General features: G+C 43.8%; 1 protein-coding gene across 1 annotated transcript in view; it reads right to left on the bottom strand.

Moving 5' to 3' along the window:
• Jhy (junctional cadherin complex regulator) overlaps positions 1 to 20,671 on the bottom strand; it is a 60,331-nt gene extending 39,660 nt beyond the window's left edge. The window contains exons 1-2 of the mRNA XM_038324401.1: positions 20,349 to 20,671; positions 1,737 to 2,256 (exon numbers count right to left, since the gene is read on the bottom strand). Coding sequence (XP_038180329.1) covers positions 1,737 to 2,256; positions 20,349 to 20,671 — 843 coding nt within the window. The remainder of the gene's footprint in view (positions 1 to 1,736; positions 2,257 to 20,348) is intronic.
• Positions 20,672 to 21,207: the final 536 nt, after the last annotated feature.

The raw sequence follows: 21,207 nt of genomic DNA on the forward strand, positions 1-21,207 counted from the left end.
ACTCAAAATAGAAAGCAATACAACAGTAAAAAATATTATCCTAGGCTGGGAGAAATGACCAGCAAAAGTCATCTCAACTCTTAAATTCATTTATATTCTTAAGTAAGCTATCAAGTGAGATGGAAATTTCACTTGTTTTCTGAAACAGAAAGCATGTTTACATTTAAAACAGTAAACAAATTGAGAACTAATTAAGTTTAGCTGTTTTGATAATTCAGTTGAATGTTCTGTACCCATTCCTGTGTTTTATTGTTAGTTACAAAGGCAAAGGCGTCACATACTCCTAATCCTTGGAAGGGTCTCCACCCTTGTAGGTAATGAATTCCAAGCTGTTCTCCAATAGGAATGTTGGATTGCTGATTAGCCAAGCTCTTTACTTGAGTCTATAGTATATAGAGCAATATCCAGGAGGTGAGCTGAAAGGGTCCTTATTACATTTACTTGTAACACTATTTCTTTCTCTTCTTCTTGTGTATGTGAATGTGTGTGTGTGTGGTATGTGAAGGTGTTTGTGTGTGTGTGTGTGTGTTTCAGACAAGGTCTTGCTACATAGTCCAAGCTAGCCTCATACTTGCCATCCTCCAGCCTCAGCATCCTGAATGATGTGTGCACCACTGTGCCTGGCTTCCAACAGGCACATCATTCAGGAACCAACTTATCCTCAAAATGATCAGATGAGGAAAAGATGACACTCATTATTTTTCTAATTTTACACATGGAGGGTCTAAGCTATAACCATTTCATCCTACTTGTATAGGACACTGAGGGACAGTGCCGTGGTTATAATTGGGAACTGGCAAAATATAGAGTCATATGAAGAGTTAAAAAGAATTCTCTCCCACGCTGTGCTCTGCTTCACAACAATCCCCACGCAACTCTGGCTCAACACCCAGTACCCAGCACCCAGTACCTACACAGAACCTGGGTGTAGAATCACTTTCTATTCAAGCTGTGGTTCTAGGGGGTGTCATGTCACTTCCGATATCTTTCTTTGGTAAGACTAAAGACAACACAGGGAATTAAACCCTCAGCCCTGCACTTCATCCACTGGAACACACAGAAGAAACAAATTCCAAGACACATACATGGGATACAGTCATACATGCAGGCAAAACACTCATACCCATAAAATAAAAATTTCTTAGGTCTTTGAATGGAGACAGTTGAGACATATATGGTCATTGAATTGTAGCATTTACAGCACTGTAAGCTGCAGGTGTGTTTTATTTTGCTCTTAAGAGCTTATAGAGTGCTAACATTCATTCTACAAGGAGCAGCGGGGCTAGCAAGGTGGCACAGCTAGTAAAGACATCACCAAACCTGGTGACCTGAGGTGGATCCTTGGCATCCACAAGGTAGAAGAAAAGAAGTGATTCCCACAAGCTAACCTCACCCACAGACACATACATACATATGTACACCACACACACATACACACACACACATACACACACACACACCCACGCACGCACGCACGCACGTACACATGCATGCACGCACGCATGCACAGAAGAAAAGAGGAAGAAAAAGAACAGGAGGCAGGAGGAGGGAGAAGGCAGCAGCAGAGGAAGTGGCAGCGGGTGGGGGGCAGCATGCACTAGTTTGGAAGCTTTTACTTTACCAAGGCAAGTGGTTACTATGACATCGTTGCCCAGAAGGAAGAGACATCCCGCCATTTCAAACAAACGCAAATCCCGGGGCAACTTAGAAAAGATGCTTCAGCAGCGACTACGCACCTGTTCGAGGCGGGTCTCTCCTCTTCTTTTATTATGAAGTTGAAGGTAAGAGTCTGTTTTAGGAGTCGGTAATCCCAAAGTCAGCTTGTTTTTTTCCACAAAATATTGTTTGGACTTCCTTCTCCGGGGTCCCCTTGATCCCGGCAGGAAAACTTCATTGTGTGAACCTGAGCTCTTCAGGTACTGGGAGAGGTTGCTGGACTTCTCCTCCTGGTCACTGTCACTTGGTTCCGAAAGGGACTCATTTTGACGGGTGTCACACTCATATTTTGGGCTTAGGAACTCGCTTCCAAGTAAGGAGGCTTCGCTCTGAGGACTCCTCTTCCCTTTGCTGTTCCCTGCGGAGAGTCCCATTGATGGCTCCCTGGAAGGGTAGAGCGGAGCCAGAGGCAGGCTTTCTGAAGAGCTGTCGGCAGACCTTGGCAAGGCTTCCATAGCCAATGGCTGCACCCCCTCTCTCTTATCCTTCCAATTGGGATCATATCGGAGGTCTGAATATTTGTCTTCTACATGACGCTGGCTGTCAAGAAAGCAGAAAAGAAACAAGATGTCCTTAATTATGGTGAATTTCCCCAGGGGTTTACCCTAAAGGGACAGTCCCCAACTGAGAAAGGCCCACTATAAAGTTCACAAAATAATAAATAAATGAACTCACTCATTCTATTTACTTTATCGTTTTTATTCAAACTCAACCTCAGTTTGATGGTGAGGGTGCATTCTAAGACTCAAATTAGAACCACAGAAGAGGTCTAATTATCCAAGTTCATTGAAATCTGTCGCAAAAACGGACACCACCTAAATTCTAAAATCAGGAAAGCAGACGCAAACGAAATGTCTGCAACGTTAAGGCAGCACGTCTCTACGCTTCACAGAGTCCTATTACTCAGGCATTGCGATGATGATCTGGTATTCCTGCAGAAGACAGAAGTACAGTTCACACTGGCCAGCGGGCTTGTAGTTCAGTCTGTCCCCAGCACTAGGCATGGCGGAGCACCCAGGTAGTCCCGGCACTGAAAGATGGAGGTGGTGGGAGAATCAGAAGTTCAAGGTCATCCTTGGCTAAAAGGCAAATTGAAGGTCAAGCTGGGCTACAGTGAAACCCTGTCCAAAAAAAAAAAAAAAAAAAGGAAGGAGAGAGGGGGGGGGAGGGACGAAAAGAAAGGAAGAAAGGAAGAAAGGAAAAAAGGAAGGATGGAAGGAAGGAAGGAAGGAAGGAAGAAAGAAAGAAAGAGAAACTCAACGATTTACACCTTAGCTGGTTATACGCACATCTGGATATTTCTCTCTAGCACCTGGTATCGCCTTGAATTTCTCCCCTCAGGAGGAAAGCCAGTTTTTTTTTTTTTATCCCAATTGAATATCCATACAGGCTCATCTTTCTTTCCAGGAATTGTGGTTTTCCCTTCCTCTTATCCATAGATTTTTACCAAATGTTCCACAGAAAAATCCACCAGGCTTAGACTCAGACTGTGACATGGAGTGTCTTGGCTGTCAGGGTCATTCACACGAACCTCAGAGGACAGGTCAGCCTGGGCCTCAAGTTCTAGGACAGTCTCACCTAATTAAGGTTAAGCATGTGGTCCTGTCTGAAGGAAGTAAACTAGACCCCAAATAAAGTCTTCCCTTCTGCCTGTGAGAGTCTCAATTTGTAAAGTAGTCCTCTAGTCTTAACTGAAAAAGAAAAAAAAATAAAGAAAGCTGGTAATATGGCATATTTAATGGCCTCTTTGATCTTCAGAAGCTAAATGGGAGAGATTTTTTTCCTTGCTGAGGACAGTGGATGCAATACTCTAATCAAAAAGAAAATGTAAATCACCCAGCTTTTTATGCTATTTGATATTCCCGTTTACAGAGGACATAATTTTATGCTGGGTAAACAAACTAATAGTCTCTATAATGCTAATTTGCCATCTTAATGTGGACCTAGATTTCTTTGATTCGATGTAAAGCAAAAGCTGGACAAGAAGCCGACACTCGTCAGCTTTACGAAGTTGTCATTGCGAGTTTTTCAGCTGTCCTAAGAAGGCGGGAAACCTTTGGATGCAGGCAGCATTTCCTTTTCCTAGGTGGGCTCTTCTCCAGCAAAGCTGCTGGGGGAGAATGGTCCGTCTCTCAGGAAATGAGCTCTCCCACACTGATACCACAAGACGGCCTGTCAGGGCCATGATGGGTCGGTCCCTCCTGCAGGTTGTCTGTGCTAAAATCTAATGTATTTGGCCACTGGGGCTTTGGCCTTTCATTTTCGAAGGGGGTTTGTCTCAAATGGGGCTGTTGTATTTCTTCCACTTCTCAAGGCTGACTAAAGATTGGTAGGAAGTTGTTATCTTAAAGTGTTCTGCACACACTCATTAATTGCTCACTGTGATGGTGTTCTCGTCTAGCTAAGGTCCTGGGCAGCAGGGACTGTGGTAGGCCTTCCTTTCCTAATCTCCACCTTAGTACAGGGCAGTGTTCTAGGACATATAAGCTAAACGTTTCTAGAATAAATGACTGGATTTCCATAAATACCCCAGCACAAATACAGCAGTTGATATTTATTTTTAAAAAGTAGCAACATAATTAAAATCTTAACATGAAGAAGCTTCTTGCACTGGGGCAAATTAGTGGGTGATTTTAGGGTTTACCTCACACTGAGTGACCAAAGGTTCAATTGCAGCTGTTTACACGGAGAAGACGGCTCAATTATTATCTTCAAGCAAATACAACTTTAAACAAACAAAAGCTGTATTTCCACGTCTGTGGTTTACGGAAAGGGAAAACCGGATCTAACGTTATTCTGTTATTCGTTAGTTCACTTCTGGGCTTGACAAGTGTTTCCTGAGCACCTACTAAGCTGGGGAGACACATGGCTAAGTAAGCACAGTATGGGGGAAACAAAGAAAACCAGCAATGAATACTATAGAGTGATGACTGCCCTGGTGGCGACCACGGGGCCACCTGGACTCAGGAGGGACCTTGCCTGCTTCTCAGGAGGTGGGGAGAACTTTCTGCAGGAAGCCATGACCTCCGCCTAAGGCTGAGGAAATAAGCACCAGGCTGAGAGAAGAGGCAGGAAGAGGCATGGAGGGGACAGAACAGCGTTGCTTCTCGAGAACAGAAGCTCTGCTCAGAAGGGGAGGCGGAGAGGAGGAAGGCCAAGGCTCGAGCTCAAGGTTAACCAGAGGTCGGAAGTGCAAGGACCTCATAACTCTGGAAGAATTTGAGATGAGCTAAATTATCTGAGTGCTTAATTACAGACAGAAGACTAGCAGCCAGTTAGGGACAGCAAAGGGATGGGTTTCAGGTCAGCCTCGCACGCGCACTCTTTTGAAGACAGTTTTGAACAGTCTTCTTGGTGACCAAACGGCGCATCACTGGGCTGGAGGGATGATGACTCAGTGGCTAAGAGCACTTGTTGCTCTTACAGAGGACCTGGGGTTCAGTTCCTAGGACCCACATGATGGCTTATAATCATCTAGAGTCAACGGTAATCCATATTCAATTGTTCGATAATATCTCCAAATCCACTCCAATCTTTCTATCCTGTGAGCCTAAGATACCGGGTAACATTTTTTTTCAAAGGCAGTTGCTATGGTTAGGGTTTTAAATGCACCAGAGAGGCCCATGTGTGGACGGTTTGGTCTCCAGTTTGTGACAGTACTGAGAAGTGGTTGAACCTTTAGGAGATGGAGCCTCATGGGGATGCTAAGTCACTAGAGCTGTGCCCTTTGGGCTACTAGAACTTTGCTCTCTCTTTGCTTCTTGGAATCCAAGGGGTGAACAGACCTCCTCTCACAGGTGCTGCTGCCTTGATATTGGCACAGGCCTAAGGAAACAGGGTCAAAAGCTATGGGAGTGTGAGTCCAGAGATGGCGCCTCCTTTCAAGGTGTCTATTTCTAGCATCTCATCACGGTCATGGAAAGATAACACAGGGGCCTTCGATATTTGAAGGGAATGTATTAGCCTCTTTTTACCTTGTGTTTACATGGGAAACACTGGAGCACTCCGATTGCTCATAGCACTGAACTGGCATCAAACAGTGATGGCCGACAGCCACCTGTGTGCGTGCTGCCTTCTTTCTCTGCACAGTGACGTGACCTCTTCTGGTTCTGGGAGACGCTACAGTGGATTGCACAGGGAACTAGCTCTAGAACAGAATCGCCGGCCCTTAACTTCTGGTGCCACTGATGGCTCTGTGAGTGATTATTTAAGGTCTGTGCAGGCACAGAGTAAGGATGGAGCAAACAGTAGCCCAGAGAGCACAGCATGAGCTCGTCTGCCTTTTGCTCACCGCCAACTGCACTCAGTCTCCAGGACACAGCACACTTGTGTACTACGCTTCCAGCTGATGGAGCTCAAGGGATCATTGTCTCTCCCAAGGGCTTAAGATATTTTAAGGGCACGAGGCTCTAAGTGGTGCCCTAGTGGCCTGAAAGATATAACACCCATTAAAATTGGATTTTTAGTCAAAACTTAGGTTCTGTGGGAAATGTCTGAACCATAATTTAGGAAATGGGTTTAAGAAATATCAGTGAATCCACATGACAAAATATTTTAACAACCACTAAAACTTGGTAAGGGAGATACAAGTAATAGAATTAAATTGTTCTGTACCTCCCAGATAACCCATAACCTGGGGGCCCTAATGCATTGCCTTTTTTTTTTTTTTTTTTTTTAAAGAAACGGCAGCTTGGAAGATCATGGTACCTACAGAGCTCCATGTTTTAAGCAGAACCTAGACAATATGGAAGGGGCTGGGGACGAACGAGAAGAGACGGGGTTGCTGAGAAACATGCTTCTGAATCAACTGTCAGAAGGGAAGCACCAGGAAAAGCGTGGATTATACAGAACCAAAGCCAAAACAATCACGGTTCCCATGATAGCTTTAAGGACGCAGTGCCATCTACAGCGGCAAATGTTGTCTCCAAACATCCCCTTCGCCCTTTCAAATGGAAGGCACGGTGAAACTGATAGGAGGCTTTATGTTTTTATTTTTTTCAAAATCATGTGCATGAAAACCTGCAATGCTTCCCAGAAATAAATTGAATTGTTGAAACAGAACATGATACTAAAGGACCCCATTGTCCCGAGCTCGCGTGCTAAGAAGCCCGATTGTGTTTTGCAGTCTGGGTCAACACACAGGGACAAAATGAGTGTGAAGTGCTCTTTCATGGGCCATCATCTGCACACAAAACAGGCTCCTCTTCCCCTCCTCATCCGATAGGAAGGTCACATAGACAATGAGAACTCAACTCCTTTGTTACCCTTCAGACAACAGATGTCGGGGCTCCTCTTCAGAGGCTCCGGTTAGAAATAGATGCAGAGAGGAGAGGGAGTTGGGGGGGGGTGGGGGGGAAGCATCTCTCATGCGTTCAGTGGGGTTTTGCTGCCTTTAATGGACTATGTTTGAGTCCGTGCTGTGATAACTTCAAACAAAATAAAATCAAATCTCCATTTAATGAAGAGCCTCATACTCAGTTTGTATTCAATCAAAAAATTACTAAAATTAGAGCATGTTTCTAGTTCAATTAACATCCTTTGCACTCACAATAAAATATTCAATAACTGGCCATTTTGCCTGTTGAGGGGAATAAAAGCAAAGCCATCGTCAGTTAGCTGTTACTTATTTGCCACTTCATGCTAAGCAGGCAGTTACATTGAAACTGCACATATTATTACTGATTGAGGTTTTATTTAATCCTTTGAAACAGAATAATTATTCCCAATTTATATGCCATTAAATCTTTTATGCACACGAGCAGCAAATTCAGTTTTTGTTTCAGGGTAGAGTTTGTGCTGCTTTCTGAAGGAACCACAAACACGGCGTCTCTGACGGCCCCACCCCCGCCTCACCTCCGTCTTCTTACCCGTGGCTTTTAAGGAAATAAAATGCAACAAATCCAAAAGATTAAAAAGTCACTTTTGCAGGTACGAAATAAAATGTTTCCGCGGGCACACTTTGTGGAGATTATTTGTTACCCACGAATTTCTGTTTAACGGAGTCATTTATTTTACTTAAATAATTAAACATTTTAATAGAAAAATAATAGCTTAATGAACTGAAGGTAAAACCTCCTATAGAAACACACTCAAGTGAAGGGGCTAATTGTTATGTAGTGAACTTGTTTAGAGCAATTACAATTACATTATTTAGATAATTTTGACCCAAATCCCTTCTTTTTTTTCCCTCAACAACAGGTTTGTGTTCTTTTGTTGCTGTTTTGTTTTGTTTGGGACACGGCCTCTCCACAGAGCCCTGGCTCTTATCCTAGTGTTCATTATGCAGACCAGACTGGCCTTGAACTCACAGAGACCCACTTGCCTCTGCCTCCCAAAGGCTGGGATTAAAGGTGTGTGCCACTAGACTGGGCTTCAACAACAGATTTGTGACTGCTATAACCAGGCATTTGACCCAAGTTATTGCTAGGATGAATTTTAATTCAAGGTGAACTTGTGAATAAAGGGAAGATAAGTTATCGAAAGAGCACTAGAGTGCTAGTGGTCTCAGCGTGAAACCATAGCTCCTCACTTCTACCAAGACGCCGCTTGCGCAGAACGAGGGCTACACTGCCACAAGAAATGCCAGATTGTTACAGTAGTCTTGATCAGGGTTCTGCTGAATCCCGTTAGGGAAAGGCTTCTCTTGGTCAATGGAGTCTACTGCTGGTCTGGGTATGAACCTAACATTCCAAGCTACTGAAAACATAAGAGTCAATCCAGTTGGGTCGGTCAGTCATCTGGCTAAGGAACCCTCCTCAGGAAGGTGGATTCCCTTAATGCCATGTTAAGAAGAACAATTATCCCTTTAATGAGATAATGTGCCTTTCCTTCCCAGAAACACTGATTTTCATGCAGAAACTGTAGGCCTGCCATGAGGCTCTGTTAAGTCTGTCTATTGATTTTCCCATGATGTTAAATATAAATTCCAATACCACTAATGTGATATTTTAAATGTAAAATATACATTGTCTAAAAGAGGCATAAATACCCCAAAGTCTTAAAAGTTGAGGCTCTGAGCTCCTGAAAGTAAGAAGCTTCTGTAAAGCCAACGACACAGTCAATAAGACAAAAAGGCAGCCTACTGAACTGGAGAAGATCTTCACCAATCCCACATTAGACAAAGGACTGATCTCCAAAATATATAAAGAACTCAAGAAATTAGACATCAAAATTCCAAATAATTAAATTTAAAAATGGGGTACAAGATCTAAACAGAGAATTCTCAACAGAAGAATCCCAAATAGCCAAAAGATACTTAAGGAAATGTTCAGCATCCTTAACCATCAGGGAAATGCAAATCAAAATGACTCTGAGATTCCATCTTACACCTGTCAGAATGGCTAAGAGCAAAACCACCAATGATAGTTTATGCTGGAGAGGATGCAGAGTAAGGGGAACACTACTCCATTGCTGGTGGGAATGCAAACTTGTACAATCACTCTGGAAATCAATATGGTGGTATCTCAGAAAATTGGGAATCAACTTACCTCAGGAACCAGCAATACCACTCTTGGGTATATACCCAAAGGATGTTCAATCATACTACAAGGACATTTGTTCAACTATGTTCATAGCAGCATTATTTGTAATAACCAGAACCTGGAAACAACCTAGGTGCCCCTCAATAGAAGAATGGATAAAGAAGGTGTGGCACATATACACTTTAGAGTTCTACTCAGCGGTAAAAAACAATGACATCTTGAAATTTGCATGCAAATGGATGGAACTAGAAAAAAATCATCCTGAGTGAGGTAACCCAGACCCAGAAAGATGAACATGATATGTCCTCACTCATAAATGGATTCTGGCTGTAAAGCAAAGGTAAACAAGACTATAGTCCAGAACCCCAAAGAAGCTAAGTAATAAGGTGACCCCTAAGAGAAACATATAGATCCTCCTGGGAAGGGGAAATAGACAGGATCTCCTGACAAAAGTGGAAGCATGGGGGTGAGGGGAGAAGGGAGGGCAGAAGGGGAGAAGAGAAGAGGGGAGAACTTGAGGGAACGGGATAGTCGAGATGGATGAAGGACAGAGATGGAGAGCAAGGAAAGAGATATCTTGATTGAGGGAGCCATTATGGGGCTAGAAAAGAACCTGGCACTAGAGAAATTCCCAGAAATCTACGAGGATGACCCCAGCTAAGACCTTATGCAATAGAAGAGAGAGTGTTTGAACTGGCCATGCCTTGTAGTCAGACTGATGACTATCTTAAATGTCATCATAGAACCTTCATCCAGCAACTGATGGAGGCAGAGGCAGAGATCCACAGCAGAGCACTGGGCTGAGATCCCAAAGTCCAGTTGAAGAGTGGGAGGGGTGAGAATACGAGCAAAGAGGTCAAGACCATGATGGGTACACCCACTGAAAGAGTTTACCTGAGCTCACCAACTCCAGCCAGACAGGGAAGAGAACAGCATAGGACCAAGCTAGACCCTCTGAATGTGAGTGACAGTTGTATGGCTGGGGCAGACTGTGGGGCCACTGGCAGTGTCACTAGGATTTGCCCCAGCTGCTTGTACTGGCTTTTTGGAACTCATTTTCTTTGGATGGATACATTGCTCAGTCTAGACATAGTGAGGAGAGCAATGTGCCTTGCCCTCTCTGGGGAGTGGATAGGGGGATAGGGTTGGGGGAAGGTGGAGGGAATGGGAAGAAGGGAGGGAATGGGAACTAGGATTTGTATGTAAAATGGAAAAAAGATAGTTTGTTTTCTTTTTTAAAAAAATAAAAAGAAAAGAAAAGAAGTTGAGGGCTGGAGAGATGGCTCAGCGGTTAAGAGCATTGCCTGTTCTTCCAAAGGTCCTGAGTTCAGTTCCTAGCAACCACATGGTGGCTCACAACCATCTGTAATGAGATCTGGTGCACTCTTCTGGCCTGCAGGCAGGCACACAAGACAGAGTGTTGTATAAATAATAAATAAATATTTTATCTATCTATCTATCTATCTATCTATCTATCATCTATCTATCTATCATCTATCTAATCTGTCTGTCATCTATCTTTAATTCATGTGTATGTATATGAGTGTATATGTATACGTATATGTATATGAGTGTATGTGTACTACTTGCATGCAATGCCTGACAATGCCAGAAGAGGGCATCAGATTCCCTGGAGTTTGGATTAGGTTTGTGAGGCACCATGTGTGTTCTGGAAAACCAACTCCAGGTCCTCTGCAAGAGCAGCAAGTGTTCTTAATGGTTGTGCCACGTCTCCAGAACTTTTCCTCCTCCTCTTCTTCCTCTTCCTCCTCCTTCATAAATAAGATGCGGCTCTCCACCATTTCTGGTAAGTGTGGCACAGCATTTAGAGCTATGTGAGAGTTTATGACAAGCCTTGTGGACATTTTCTATGGGAAGTTTGAGTGTTCCTGTTAGTCACCAAAACAATGGTGAAGAGTAGAAACTTTTTCTTTGTTCTTTCTTTTTTTAAGTTTTTCGAGAAAGGGTTTCTCTGTGTAGCTTTGGTGCCTGTCCTGGAACTCGCTATTGTAGATCAGGCTGGCCTCGAACTCACAGAGATCCTCCTGCCTCTGCCTCCCGAGTGCTGGGATTAAAGGCATGTGTCTTTTGCCTTGAACTTCTTATTAGCTGAGAATGAATTTTGGATCCTCCTGACTCATACTCCTTAGTCCTGGGATTACAATATACACTACCATGCCCAGTTTCTCCCAAGACTTTGTGCATGCTGGGCAAGCACTCTACCAACTGAGCCACATCTGTAGCCCAAGGCATCAACTTTTAAGACTTTTGGGTATGTATGCCTCCTTTAAACAGTGTACATTTTACATTTAAAATGTCAGATTAATGGTACTGGAATTTCCACCTGATATCATGGGAAAAAGAATAGCCAGGTCTTACCCCTGTGTGGTCTTTGAGTGAGCATTGCCACTGTAGGCTCATATATTTGTGTGCTTGGTCCCTAGTTGGTGGAATTGTTTGGGGGAAGGATTAGGCAATGTAGCCTTGTTGGAGGAGGTGGGTTTTGAGGTTTCAACAGCTCATGAGAGGCCTAGCCTCTCTCCGCCACAAACTTATGGATCAGATGTAAGCTCTTGGCTACTGCCTCAGTGCCATGCCTGCCTGCTTGCTGCCATGCTCCCTGTCATGATGGTCATGGACTCAGCCCCTGAAACTGTAAGCAGACCCTCAACTAAAGGATGTTTTAAATAAGTCCCCTCAGTCACCGTGTCTCTTCTCAGCAATAGAAAAGTAACTAAGACGCCCTGTGGCCAGGTTTCGTCACTGACTGATCAATGGTGTGAGCTTCAGCAAGTCTCTTTATTTCTCCAGGTCATGGTTCCACCTTTTGAATAGCAGGAAAACTGGCTGACTCCCAGGCTCTAAAAGTTCTAAGAATCTATCACTGGACGAGTCAAGGTGGGATTATTGTGCAAAACTTTGTGATGCTAGTAAGTATGAGGAAAATCACTTAATTTAAATGCAATATGTTAAAAATTATACTAATGAGATTACAATAACTAAAACTAAAATGTATTTAACTGGGCTTGATGACCCGCAGTGGGAATATCAGCATTTAGGAAGGACTTTCACAAGTTCAAACCTAGCCTAAGTTACCCTGTGAGACTCTACATCAAATGACCAGATGGCCCCACAAAGCAAGGTGTTTGATCCTCCTGACCCATGTGATAGAAGATGAGAACTAAGCCTCAAAAGTTGCCTTATGATTTTTGTGACTGCACCCTGATATGTGTGCTCTCCACACAAATAAATTACTACTTTTTTAAAAAATGAGGTTGAAAATTATCCTAATCAAAGTTTTCTATATTTTTCAACTTACAAGGAAGTGGAAATAGGTCATAAATTGAACTATCCCTTTGTAACTTGCTGTAATCTTCTTGATAAACTCACAAGATTATGGGTAATAAATTGTATTTTCTTAGTTTTTTTAACTGACTGTTTATTTACTTGAGTACAAAAACATACACCAGTTTTGAAATAAACGAGTAAAGAACTAGCGGAGATCGATGGGGGCGACAATGGAGAGCCCCCATGAGCCTTTGCAGCTTTAGCATTTCTGGCAGGAGCTTGGCCTTTAATAGACACAATCCATGCTCCGACATGCTCCTGACTTTCTCTATGACAATCCACCTGTCGGTATGGCACCACGCCTGCTCTGAGGAACACATCAGGGTTTAACTAAGAAGTTAGTGAGCCGACAAATGAATGTAGAGCAGAAACAGCTAATACCTACAACAAAAAGCACCACTCTGGTACAGCTCTTTCCCACACAGCTTGGAATAAATAAGGTTTTAACTTCTATCTCTACCTCCCCAAATCATTTAAGATCCCTAGAACTTGGTATACAGGGCAATACATTTAAAAAGATTGGCCAACTGATGGCCTTAAATTGAAAGTTTACCTATTGACAGACCATAGAAATTAACATAGATGAATGACATCAGAAATGAGCCAGAATGAAAGCTAATTCCCGAACCTTCTAGAATGGATTTTGTGATCCTAGAACATTTGAACAAGCCTTAAATGTCTTTTTTACATTTCAAGCTGCTGAAAAACAAGCCGGGAGGTGGTGGCGCACGCCTTTAATCCCAGCACTTGGGAGGCAGAGGAAGGCGGATCTCTGTGAGTTCGAGGCCAGTCTGGTCTCAAGAGCTAGTTCCAGGACAGGCTCCAAAAGCTACAGAGAAACCCTGTCTCGAAACCTCCCTCCCCCCCAAAAATATCCACAACCCTGATAAGGAACATGAGTCTGTCTCAGCTTAAATATTTCCTGAGTTCTAGAAAGCAGCTGGAGGGAAAAAAGAAAGGAGAAGAGCTGGGGAAATCTGAAAGGAAAGAAAGCTCCCGATATTTGATCATCACTTCTCTACCCACCATGCTTGTTTTGACTGTTCAAGACTCATTTTCAAGCCCTAGAATTCATCATCCAATACTTTCCTGATTCTTGTATTATTACTAGAAGCAACATACTATAAAGCACCCGGGAGGAGGGGAGGAGGAGAAATGTATCCTATAACACAGTTAAAAAAATGTTGATAATTACCAAGTCATTCCTCCACTCCTTCCCAACAGTTCTCGAATGCTTAACTGAAGCTAGAAATGGCTCACCATGCTACCTGACCCCTGCTAACACCTACCTAGATCACGATGCATCCTTAGGTAGGATACAAGCCCCCTGAATACTGACACTGTGCTCTTCAGGTGATATGAGAGAAAACTACCACAGAGCACTCTAGCAGAAGCGTGGTTTTGTCTCAGGGGAATTGCTTAAAAATAAAGGTTAATGTATTTAACCTTTAAGTATAATAAGTAGACAGTAAATGTCTACTTATTGGGAAGACTCAGTAGCCTTTAGACAACTGTGTTACTTTATAAAATTCATAATTCCACATGCACAATTATTCTGGCTTCAGTAGTCCATCCTGAGATTGTGCTATCTTCAATCTTTATGTCTCTGTGCTCTCTCTCTCTCTCTCTCTCTCTCTCTGTGTGTGTGTGTGTGTGTGTGTGTGTGTGTACATCTCAATCAGGGCAGGTGTGGAGGTCAGGGGACACTTTGTGGGAGTTGATCCTCTCCTTCCCCCACGTGGGTCCAGAGGATTCACACTTAGGTCCTCAGGCTTGCTAGCAGGTGTCTTTACTGCTGAGCCATCTCGACACCCCTGTCTTTAATGTTTTACTAGTTGGTAAAGTGGAATCCATGATTGTAGATTTCATTTTACTGCACTGGCTAATTCACTTCACGTGTATGTGGGTGCACACTTCTGCACATGTGGGGCTCAGAGAACAACTGTGGGAGTCAGCTCTTCCCTCTTCCTATCTGGGTCTTGGGGATCAAGCTCAGGTCATCAGGCTAAGTAAGAACTTGATGGTAAGACATTTTAGACCCATGATTATAAGTCACATTAGAGCCTCGAGTTGAGTCATCTGAGCAGCTTATGGGCTCTGCACATGTTGAGGATCCTCAGTTTCTTAATCTGCAAAGTAATGGGGAAAAATGCTCAAGGTGGGGAATCACATGTGAGGTTCACCTGTGTGAATTCCCGAGTTCACTCCCAAGCACCATACTAAGGACTAAGTTTTTAAAATTAAATTAAGCCAATCTAGAAGCTCTGACTAAGATAGAGGAAATACATATGAAGCAAGTAGATTCATAACTGAAAGAATTATATAAATATTCCTATAAACAAGACCTTATTAAGCACATACGCTAGGTACTGGATGGCTGCTTTCCGTTTTTCTTTCTTTCTTTCTTTCTTTCTTTCTTTCTTTCTTTCTTTCTTTCTTTCTTTCTTTCTTTCTAAATGCACACGACTTCAGAAGGCTTCAGGACTAAAGAGGTTATTTCTGACGTCCTGGTATTACATTGATCTGCTTCTCCGTGAGTGCCGAGTGTCATGAGGCTCACTCTGGAGTGGGGCTTAAGGATTATCACATGATGATCCTCTCTCCACTCTTGATTCATTCACCACTGCCAATGGTGCTCCAATTTCCATTAAGTAAAGAGTTTTCTCTAATCCATGGGCCCTGAACTGTGGCTTTGACTTCTGGAGGTTCTAGTCACATCAAAACCTAAGTGCGAGGCTAAGTGATTTGTCAGGCAGCTTTTAAAACGATTGCTTATCAAAGAAAGAAGAAAGGTTTGTCTTGGTTTAAGACCAGGCTTGGATGAATTTTTGTTTTGAACTACAGTCCCCAGAATGCCATCTACCTTACAGAAATGAAAGCCTCCTTCAATTTTATATTGAGAGCCCAAGATCAATTTATTTGTCCCATGGCTCATAACTACTTAGATTTGAGTGAGAGAAAACCTACGAATGGACCGTATAACTAATAAGAGGCAGAGAAAGGATCGATACCCAACCACACTTGAATCGCATTTTTGAGACATTATTTGGACAAACCCTTCAGTTCTCTTTTCCTTTGTGGTACGGAACTAGCCCTTTCCCAGTCAGTCAATGGAGCGGTACCTTCTAACAGGTACCGAGTGTAGTCTGTCTAACTGTAAACCGCCATGCAGTTTACAGTCTATCACTGAACATCACCACACCTTCTAACAGGTACTGAGTGTAGTCTGTCCTAACCCTGCCCTGCAGTTTACAGTACATCACTAAACATCACCACGGCAGTGCAATCAGAGGCAAACCGAATCATCTAAGAGCCTCTGAACCAGAAGATGAAGGATCAGCCATAATTTTGACTTTTTTGGAAGTACAACCTTCATTCTGAGATGTCTTATGTAGTAATCAAACTATCCCTGGCAAATTTGAACAAGACTAAAATCTGGTGCCTGCTGAGCATGGTAACAAAAAGAAGAAGAAACTGTCAACAACTGGGGGGAAAAGGTTATTCAGTGGAGTCTTTTTTTTGTTTTGTTTTTTGATTTTTTTTTGTTTTTTGATACAGGGTTTTTCTGTAGCTTTGGAGTCTGCCCTGGAACTAGTTCTTGTAGACCAGGTTGGCCTCAAACTCACAGAGATCCTCCTCCCTCTGCCTCCCAAGTGCTGAGAAGGCGCGTGCCACTACCGCCTGGCAGAGAAACATCGAGAGACAGGTCCAAAAAAATTACAGGCCCTCTCCCCAAAGGGGACCAAGGGCTCCCACCATCCAAAAGGTACAGGTGACAACCACTAAGCAGAAACACCTGACACGCCACCATCGCAAGTGCAAGGAAGCCGGTCACCAAAAACTGCTAGGGAAGCACGCATGGGCCCAGCCCCAAGTGCAGCAAGAAATCAGGGGGCACAGGCTGGGTTAGACAGGAAAAAATATCCAACAAGCCCCGGAGGAGACCACAACATAGAGAGTCCTTTAATGTCACCCACTTAAGAACAGTGTATTCAGTGGAGTCTTGTCTTGGTCTCCTCATCTTGAAAGTCATTTGTACAATGCAGAAGACCTGGGAACTGGAAAGATGGCTAAGAGCACTTGCTGATCTTGCAGAGGACCCAGGTAAGAGTCCCAGCACCCACATGGCAGTTTACAACCATCTCTAACTCCAGCTCCCAGGCATCTTGATGTGGGATTCCCCTCTGTATGCTGTGAATATCATTGCTTAATAAAGGAACTCTTTGGGGCCTATAGCAGAGCTATAGGGGAACAGAGATAGGTGGGGAAAACTAAACTGAATGCTGGGAGAAAGGAGGTGGAGTCAGGTGTTGTGGTTCCTACTTTAAAGTTGGGGAAATGAAGCTAACAGAGAAGAAATAATTTGCCTAAGGTCATAGTGGTTTGAAGGCATGTTTTTTTCTTTTGTTATTAATGTCATGTTTTATTGCTTTTGTTTTCTGGTACTATGAATCAAACTCAGAGCCTTGGCGAAAAAAAAAACAATGACATCTTGAATTTTGCATGCAAATGGATGGAAATAGAAAACACTATTCTGAGTGAGAACCTTCACCTGGCGATGGATGGAGATAGAGACAGAGCCCCACATTGGAGCACCGGACTGAGCACCCAAGGTCCAAAGGAGGAGCAGAAGGAAGGAGATCATGAGCAAGGAAGTCAGGATTGAGAGGGGTGCTCCCACCCACCGAGATGGTGGGGCTGATCTAATTGGAGCTCACCAAGCCCAGCTGGACTGTGACTGAAAAAGCACGGGATAAAACCGGACTCTCTGAACATGGCGGACAATGAGGGCTGCTGAGAAGCCAAGGACAATGGCACTGGATTTGGATCCTACTACACATACTGGCTTTGGGGGGGGGGCTAGCCTGTTTGGATGCTCACCTTCCTAGACCTGGATAGAGGGGGGAGGAACTTGGACTTCCCACAGGGCAGGGAACCCTTACTGCTGTTTGGACAGTAGAGGGAGGGGGAGTGGAGGGGGGAGGGGGAGGTAAATGGGAGGCGGGGAGGAGGCAGAAATTTTTAAAATAAAAAAAAAGAAAAAAAAATCCCACAGTATTGATACTGCTGCAATAGTCATTATTAGCAGCAGCTCTGTCCACAGTCGGTAATACCCCTCTCTAATGTAAAGGCACAAAAATGTAATGTAAAACCCCAAACATCCAACTGCATTCAGCCTATTGGTGACAGCATTTATCAGGGTATTTTTTTTTCTCATGGTTTTTTTTTTTTATATTTAAAAATTTCCCTCTCCTCCCCTCCACCCATACCTCCCCTCCTTCTCCCCCTTCCCTCCCCTCCTTCTCCCCCTTCCCTCTCCTCCCCTCCACCCATACCTCCCCTCCCTCCCTCTCAGGGCCAAGGAGCCATCAGGGTTCCCCACTCTATGCTAAGACCAAGGTCCTCCCAACTCCCCCCAGGTCCAGGAAGGTGATCGACCAAGCTGAGAAGGCTCCCACAGAGCCCGTCCATGCAGAAGAATCAGAGCCCAGAGCCATTGTCCTTTGCTTCTCAGTCAGCCCTCGCTGTTGAGACTCCCTAATATGAAGACAAGGTTTCCAGAAAAGCTGGTTCATGATGCTGTCCCCTCTGCCCCTAGTTGACTCAACCAGTTTGTTTAGCTAAGGTAATCTTAAAACCTTTCCTGCCTTCAGCTGTTGTAGAATATTGTTTTAAGATGTGTTACATTTGTTTATGCTGTGGAACATTTGTAACATTTGTTTAATGTTGCAAAGATGTGTTGCATTCTTTTTTATGTTGCATTTGTTTAACTCTGTGAAGCTGTGTTACTTTGCCTGCCTAAAACACCTGATTGGTCTAATGAAGAAGTAAATGGCCAATAACAAGGCAGGAGAAAAGATAGGCAGGGTTGGCAGGCCAACAGAATGAAGAGGAGGAAAAATCCGGGAGGACAAGAGGCTGGGGAGCATGACAAGGAGGAGGACTCCTGGGCCAGTCAACTAGCTACACAACAAGCCACAGAGAAAGAAATAAAGAAAAGAAATACAGAAACAGAAAAAGGTAAAAGCCTAGAGACAAAAGGTAGATGGGCCAATTTAAGCTAAGAAAAGCTGGCTAGAAATAAGTCACACTAAGGCCTGGCATTCATAAGAAAAAATAGGACTATGGGTGATTTATTTGGGAGCTGGGTGGTGGGCCCTCAAAGAGCAAAAGAGTAGAAGAGTTAAAAACAAAACAAAACAAAAAACATAAAAACCCCAAACATCCAACTGCATTCAGCCTATTGGTGACAGCATTTATCAGGGTATTTTTTTTCTGACTGTTTGAGACTCCCTAATATGAAGACAAGTTTTATTTAACTTGATAGCTCCAGAGAAATTAAAGAGAGGAGAAAGGAAAAGCCTCAGGACTAGGTGCTAATTTTGTCTCTTAGAGGCCTCTCCAAGACTGTCCATCCTGGATAGGTCTCTTGAGATGTGAAATGTGACCCCATAGGTTTGTGGTCCATAGTCATCTCTATTTTGGGAGGTTGTGGAACCTTTGCAAATATGGCCTGTCTAGGAGAAGTAGGTCTTTGCAAGCTGGCCTTAATGGAAACACCCACTTCAGGGTCCACATGACTCTGCTTGCTGCTGGTTCTATTCATAAAGCTGCAGCCTGAGCATCCTCCAACCAAGTCTCTCCAGTTTCCATGTCTTCCCCACCATAACAGATTGTACCCTCTGAACCATGGAAATAACAAATACTCCTTCCTCTGTCAGGTATTTTGTTATATCAGTAAGAAGAGTTACCAACAAGAAGAGTTACTAAGACTGGTTATATCTGGTGACCTACAACTGGCTCTCCTGGTACCAGTGGCTATATTTGGCAACCTACAAAAGGCTCTCCTGGTACCAGTGGTTATACCTGGTGACCTATAGAAGGCTCCCCCTGGTGTGGGAGTCCCCTCTGTGTGCTGTGATTACCATTAATGAATAAAGAAACTGCTTTGGACCTATAGCAAGGCAGAACTTAGGTAGGCAGGGAAAGACTAAACTGAATGCTGGGACAAAGAGGATAAAGTCAGAGAGATGCCATGGAGCCGCCCCCAGAGATAGACGTGCTGAGACTTTGCTGGTAAGCCATGACCTCATGGTGACATATAGATTAATGGAGATGGGTTAAACTAAGATGTAAGGGTTAGCCAATAAGAAACTAGAGCTAATGGGCCAAGCAGTGATTTAATGAATACAGTTTCTGTGTGGTTATTTCAGTTCTGGGTGGCCGGGACAAACAAGTGGGTCTAAGCTAGCCGGGTGGCTGGGAACCAACAGCGGCCCTCCTCAGTACATCTCCTGGTAGGTACTCTAGGTATGTTCTTGAGGCTCCTATACCCAGTCAATAAAGACAGCACTGCTTAATTAAAGTAGAGGAGGGCCAGGTAGTGGTGGTGCACACCTTTAATCCCCAAACTCGAGAGTCAGAGGCAGGTAGATCTCAGTGAGTTTGAGGCTAGCCTGGTCTTACAAAGCCAGTAGAACAGCCAGGACTATAACACAGAGATACCTTGTCTTGAAAAACCAAAACCAAAACCAAACCACCACCACCACCACCACCACCAAAAACAAAAACCAAAAAAAAAAAAAAAAGAAGAAGAAGAAGAGGAAGAGGAGCAAGAGGAGGAGAAGCAGGAGGAGAAAGAAAAGGTGGGGGAGAATGCAGTGACATCAAGGAGCCATACTGCCCTTAGTTGCTTGGAGACCCCCTTCCGCACATTGCTCACTAGGACAGCCCATCCTTTCTCTCCTGGGAAGGTACCGGAAACCGATCATCATCACTGCCTTTCACAGGTCAGTCCCTTACCTGAGGTTTACACCACCACGTGCTCCCAGGTCGTCCTTGCTGGCCCCGTGGGCCACTTTTCTGTTCACTTCCTCTTCCGTCTCACTCAGGCTTCCCTCCTCTAAGCTGTCAGGCTCCATATTTTTGTCCTGGATTTGGTCCTCAGCTTCAGACTGGGACTTAATCTCTTGAGGAAGGCTCTCTGAATCTGATTCTAAGGAGTCTTTTGAAATCCGATTTAAGTCTTCTTCCTTCAAGGGTCTGCCCGAAGGCTGGGTCCTCACGCTGGCATGATGGACAGGAGACTGAGTGGAGAGCTTGGGAATTGGTTTATATTTACTCATCCTGAAACACAGAAACATGGATGGGAACATTTTTGTTAACAGAAGCAGTTAGCCGACATTTATAATTGTAGCTGTCAAAAGCAATTGCTTAAAAATTATATTTATGCTACTCTGTGGCTTCTGAAATCATAATGTCAATGTTTGTCAAAAATGTCAATGAGCAAGAGAACCTTGTTATATTATCTCCAGGCTTTTGAATGCACCCTTTTGAGTGTATGAGCAAGGGAGGCCTAGTGGAAAAATGATTGTTTTTCTCTCTGCAGAAACACATCTGATTTAGGGCCCATAAGCGGGCCCCGAGTAATCGAATGAGGTTTTATTGGTTTTATTGAGGAAATCAAATGGCTGCTTGAAAGCAGATTCTGTTTCCAGCTTCCAAGGGCTTCTTACAAACAAGCCGGAACAAAGCCAAATGGTTAATTGTGAACAGTGCTTTCCGTGGCTTTATTTCAAATGCCCAGGGCAAGTGTGCATGCGTGTGTGTGTGTGTGTGTACATCCTGCTCAGCAGCAGCCACAGATGCACTCAGACAGGTT

The sequence above is a fragment of the Arvicola amphibius genome, chromosome 3 (assembly GCF_903992535.2).
Source record: "Arvicola amphibius chromosome 3, mArvAmp1.2, whole genome shotgun sequence".
Taxonomy (NCBI): Eukaryota; Metazoa; Chordata; class Mammalia; order Rodentia; family Cricetidae; genus Arvicola; species Arvicola amphibius.